This window comes from Triticum urartu, chromosome 3A (assembly GCF_056163025.1).
Source record: "Triticum urartu cultivar PI428250 chromosome 3A, HENAU_Tu73, whole genome shotgun sequence".
In the NCBI taxonomy this organism is placed as follows: Eukaryota; Viridiplantae; Streptophyta; class Magnoliopsida; order Poales; family Poaceae; genus Triticum; species Triticum urartu.
Window position 1 is genome coordinate 155918376 of NC_141875.1, and position 6136 is coordinate 155924511.

Consider the following 6136-nt stretch of genomic DNA (forward strand, 5'->3'; position numbering starts at 1 on the left):
GGCCTCCGGTTAATAGGTTAGTCCCAAAAATAATATAAAAGTGGATAATAAAGCCCAATATTACCCAAAACAGTAGATAACATAGCATGGAGCAATCAAAAATTATAGATACGTTGGAGACGTATCAAGCATCCCCAAGCTTAATTCCTGCTCGTCCTCGAGTAGGTAAATGATAAAAACAGAATTTTTGATGCGGAGTGCTACTTGGCATAATTTTAATGTAATTCTTCTTAATTGTGGCATGAATATTCAGATCCGAAAGATTCAAGACAAAAGTTCATATTGACATAAAAAAGATAATACTTCAAGCATACTAATTAAGAAATTATGTCTTCTCAAAATAACATGGCCAAAGAAAGTTCATCCCTACAAAATCATATAGTTTAGTCATGCTCCATTTTCGTCACACAAGAATGCTCTCATCATGCACAACCCCGATGACAAGCCAAGCAATTGTTTCATACTTTAGTAATCTCAAACCTATAAACTTTCATGCAATACATGAGCGCGAGCCATGGATATAGCGCTATGGGTGGAATAGAATAATGAGGGGGTTATGTGAAGAAGACAAAAATGAGAAAGTCTCACATCAACGAGCTAATCAATGGGCTATGGAGATGCCCATCGATTGATGTTAATGCAAGGAGTAGGGATTACCATGCAACGGATGCACTAGAGCTATAATTGTACGAAAGCTCAACAAAAGAAACTAAGTGTGTGTGCATCCAACTTGCTTGCTCATGAAGACCTAGGGCACTTGAGGAGGCCCATTGTTGGAATATACAAGCCAAGTTCTATAATGAAAATTCCCACTAGTATATGAAAGTGACAAAACAAGAGACTCTCTATTCTACGTCGAACATACACCCTGCAAATCACTGTGTTCAAATTTGGCATTTTCCGGGCTCATTTACCATATTTAGGGGATTGTGTGCATTTTCTAGGCATTTATCTCCTATAAATCCAATCCAGTTACAGCTGCACGGGTGTGATGTGAGGGACGTGGATTGCCGTTCGATCACGGCGCATCCTACGGTGCACATGCGCGATCCGCGTGGTTGGGGTTCCGACCAATCATAATGCAACACACAATAGGCTCAGCGCACACTGTTTCCGGAGGCGACGGAGATGAACCGTGTGCGATAATGAATGAGCAAAATTGTAAGGGAAGCCAAATTTTCTTTGTCGTTTGTCGTTGAGCTCTTAAAAACCACCGCACTGTACGGATGCCTGTCCCCTCTGTCCCAGAGCTCTCTCCAAGCATTGTTCATGGCACCGCGGCGCACTGTAACCGGTAAGGAAGCGATGGCATCCCGCCGCGTTGTGTTCCTCGCCGCCCGCGGCCGTACACATGGTAAGGAAGCGACGGCATCTCGCTGTGCCGAGTTCATCGCCGCCGGCGGCCACACAGTTACATGGGCGGACTTTGAGGCTGCCATGGCCAAATGGGCAGTGGATCTAGAGGCGGCCAAAGCCGCACAGAAGGAGCGGAAAAGGCAAAAAGCACTCAAGAAAATAGAGTCCCGCTGCTGCAAGCAACAAGAGGCCACACGCCGTGCTGAGGAGAGCTTGGCGGAGATCGAAGCACGGTGGGCTGCCGCCTACAAGGCCGGGAAGGAGAATGCCTGCGTCTGGCCAGCATGCCCCGATGGCAGCATGTGAGAAGTAGTTAGTGCGTGTGTCTCCCGTAGTCTTCACTACAAAAAATATACACTTCCGTGATGATATGTGTTTGTCACAGTAGGTCACATTTTCTGTCATGCATGTACATCCATGACGATTTTATGATAGAATCAAGATAGTCATATCTGTGTTGTCGTAGAAGTGTTCCATGACATTACCAAAATTATTTTCACAGAGTGTCCCCTTCCATGATGATAAATCACACGTCATAGAAGTGCTTTCGTCAAGGGTGACCGACACGTGGCATTGCTACCTCTTGAGCATGCGTTGGTTTTCCCTTGAAGAGGAAAGGGTGATGCAACAAAGTAGCGTAAGTATTTCCCTAAGTTTTTGAGAACCAAGGTATCAATCCAGTAGGAGATAACACGCAAGTCACCTAGTACCTGCACAAACAATCAAGAACCTTGCAACCAACGCGATAAAGGGGTTGTCAATCCCTTCGCGGTCACTTGTGAAAGTGAGATCTGATAAAGATAGTAAGATAAATATTTTTGGTATCTTTGTTGTATAGATCGGAAAGTAAAGATTGCAAAATAGTAAACGAGATGCGATAATAAAAGAGATGCAATATAATAAGAAAGAGACCCGGGGGCCATAGGTTTCACTGGCTTCTCTAATGATAGCAAGTATTACGGTGGGTGAACAAATTGCTACCGAGCAATTGATAGAATGAAATATAGGCATCCGGCAATGATTGTGCATCTACTACTATTACTCCACACATCGACTGCTATCCAGCATGCATCTAGAGTATTAAGTTCATAAGAATGGAGTAATGCTTTAGGCAAGATGACATGATGTAGAGGGATAAACTCAAGCAATATGATATAAACCCCATCTTTTTATCCTTGATGGCAACAATACAATATGTGCCTTGCTACCCCTACTATCACTGGGAAAGGACACTGCAAGATTGAACCCAAAGCTAAGCACTTCTCCTATTGCAAGAAAGATCAATCTAGTAGGCCAAACTAAACCGATAGTTCGAAGAATTTGCAAAGATATCAAATCATGCATATAAGAATTCAGAGAAGAATCAAATATTATTCATAGATAAACTTGATCATAAATTCACAATTCATCGTGATGCGGCCATGATTGAGGTTGATGATGTAGCAAAGTATGTGGTACCAGCTAGGCGTCGGGTTAATGACACCGGCGCAACTGACACAATGCAGATCATATGAGCAAAGAAAGTGAAGCCCACATTCAGGACTCCATGCCAATTTTTGACAGTGGGGAAAATTCAACTGAAGTTGAATTGAACTGAATTTCAACATACAAGTATTGTGTGTCCTTTTTATTTCTAGGTTCAGTACTAGTAGATGCATGCCATCTACTGTCAAGTGTTTTATCTAGTACTAGTACGTGCATGTGCTAGTTACAAAAGTCAAAGTAGTAGTAGTACAAGCTACGGTCAGCTTGAGAGTCCAATTAGTAATAAGAGTCCTAGTCGTACAAGTCTAGCCGAGTCAAGTGCCTGCGCGCACTATTTATAGGGCCGAACCAGCCGTGTATCAGGGGAGTTTTTTTTACTTAAGATAAACAAGAAACTCGCTATGTTCCTGTGGCCAAGTTCTGCTTGTTTTTTTGGAGAATCCATCTAGGGTTCGTGTTTGCTTGGCATGGAGGATTGGAGCCTGTGACTTCTAATCTGCTACGTGAGTCCAAAGGGCTCGTCCATGTTATTCCGGCGTCTCGCAGGGTTTGCATGTTGTTTAATTAGATTTGCATCTAGTAAGTCTAGTTTTGGAGTAGTCTGGATCGTTGTTATGCCGGTTTGCAGATTGATTTGCTGCTGCTTATTCGGATAGGGGAACGATTGAAGATTAAGGAGAAATACTGATTGTAACTGAATTGTGCCGTGAAAGATCAGGAAAAGTTATTCGCACTGTAGTTTTTCTGTCGAAGGGCGCATCAAGTGGTATTCAGAGCAAGGTTGATCACGGTACAATTTTTTTTCTCGGCTATTTGATTCAATTGTTTGAAAGATGGTGAACTCGCAGCATGAAAAATCTGATCATGAGGAGGGCGATGAACTTTCGGAGGATCTGAATATAAGTGATGATTTACGTATCCATTTGATGTCGATCAAGGGAGCGAACAAGAAGCTTGGGACAAGGGTTGAGGAGTTGTCTGCAAATATTGTTGGCGTCGAGGACAGGTTGAACGAACGTTTGACTGCCAGCGACCGACAGCGCACTGATAGTCTATAGGTGGTGACTGCGAGTCTTAATTGGCTCACCGCAGCAGTTCAGCGCCTTCAGGCGAGAGATGTGGCACCCCGACAGTCCCGCTCACCACGACGACGTTGTGATCGTGACAACGATGATGATGGTGACTTTTCTGAGGATTCCGATGCCCGTGGAGGCGTACCTCACCGACCACGACATGATACTGGGGCTCACCGCCATGCTGGGCGGCGCCGTGACTATGGCGGCAATGGTGCCAACGAGGATGATGGTTTGGGTCGAATCAAGATAACCATACCCGAATTCTCAGGACGTTGTGCTGACCCGGAGAAATATTTGGAGTGGGAGATGCGCGTAAATCAGATTTTTGATGGTCATAACTACTCCGAAGAGAAGAAGGTTCGTGTTGCATCAATGGAATTTACAGAGTATGCTCTTGTATGGTGGGATAATAAAAACCGTACTCACGAGCGACCAACGACATGGGCTGACATGAAGCGAATCATGAGGGAACGTTTCGTGCCTGCTTACTACACTTGCCAGCTTCATAGTAGACTGCGTCGTTTAGTGCAAGGTACAAAATCAGTTGATGAGTACTACAAGGAGATGCAAGTTTTTATGATCCGTACAGCTATGCGTGAGTCTGCGGAGGCGACCATGGTACGTTTCTTTGAGGGGTTAGAAGAAAAGATTCGTGACCGTGTTGATTTAATGCAATATAATGATATTCACGAGTTGCTTCATCAAGCGGAGCGTGCTGAACGTTGGGTATTGGAGAAGCAAGATTCAGAGATTCGTCCATCTTACAACAGTGGGCGACGTGGTTCTTCTCCTATTGAGGGTGGGTTTAGTGCTAAGCCGGTTACTTCTTATAAGTCGGGAAGCATTGAACAAACCAAAGTGGCTGCTGCACCAAAGGAGGTTTCTCAAGTTTCATCTAGTGCGACGTCTTCTCATCACCGTAATATTATTTGCCACAAGTATGGAGGACGTGGACACATGAATCATGAATGTTCCAATCAGCGAAGGGTTCTACTGGTTGATGCGGAATATATTTCAGAATTTGAAGATGAGATGCCTAAGTTAGAGGATGGAATCGAAAGAGGTCGTGGTGACACCATACTATGTTATCCTCAAGATGATCCTGATATGGAGAGTTTGCTAGCACATAAGGTCCAGCGAGATGACAAGGTCATTTTTGAACCAGGACAGCGACGGAGTATTTTTCAAACTGCATGTACCATCAAGGGAGAAGTTTGCAAACTGATAATTGATGGTGGCAGTGCTAGCAATATGATTAGTAAGGATGTGGTGGAGTCTTTTTCTTTGCCAACTTGGGAGCATCCGAAACCATACTATATGAAGTGGATCAATTATGTGGGCAAAGTGAAGGTAACTCACAGGGTGAAGGTTCCTTTTTCTGTTGATGGCTATGTGGATAAAGTGGAATGCGACGTTATGCCACTACATGTTTGTCACCTTATTTTGGGGTGTCCGTGGCAGCATGATGTTAACGCTCTTCTTCATGGACGAACAAATAGGTACACTTTTATGCACAGGGGTGTGTTTCATGCTATGCTTCCCAAAGAAGCAAAGGATATAAGGTGTACTGTTGAAGTGTTTAAGAAAAAATCTGCAAGGTATAGGTCGAAACCGAGGACGGTTTCCTATGATGGGAGGGAGGATGATGCGGCCATGATTGAGGTTGATGATGTAACAAAGTATGTGGTACCAGCTAGGCGTCGGGTGAATGACACCGGCGCAACTGACACAATGCAGATCATACCAGCAAAGAAAGTGAAGCCCACATTCAGGACTCCATGCCAATTTTTGACAGTGGGGAAAATTCAACTAAAGTTGAATTGAACTGAATTTCAACATACAAGTATTGTGTGTCCTTTTTATTTCTAGGTTCAGTACTAGTAGATGCATGCCATCTACTGTCAAGTGTTTTATCTAGTACTAGTACGTGCACGTGCTAGTTACAAAAGTCAAACTAGTAGTAGTACAAGCTACGGTCGGCTTGAGAGTCCAATTAGTAATAAGAGTCCTAGTCGTACAAGTCTAACCGAGTCAAGTGCCTGCGCGCACTATTTATAGGGCCGAACTGGCCATGTATCAGGGGAGTTTTTTTACTTAAGATAAACCAGAAACTCGCTATGTTCCTGTGGCCAAGTTCTGCTTGTTTTTTTGGAGAATCCATCTAGGGTTCGTGTTTGCTTGGCGTGGAGGATTGGAGACTGTGACTTCTAATCTACTAC

General features: G+C 43.9%; 1 protein-coding gene across 1 annotated transcript; it reads left to right on the forward strand.

Annotated features, from left to right (window-relative positions):
* The first annotated feature begins 4481 nt into the window (after positions 1 to 4481).
* On the forward strand, positions 4482 to 5741 carry LOC147979019 (uncharacterized). Its single transcript, XM_087514987.1, has one exon. The coding sequence runs from the start codon at positions 4482 to 4484 to the stop codon at positions 5739 to 5741; it is 1260 nt and encodes a 419-aa protein (XP_087371113.1).
* Positions 5742 to 6136: the final 395 nt, after the last annotated feature.

Excerpts from the sequence above, each read along its gene's own strand:
- LOC147979019 (XM_087514987.1), top strand. The coding sequence starts at position 4,482 with ATGCAAGTTTTTATGATCCGTACAGCTATGCGTGAGTCTGCGGAGGCG.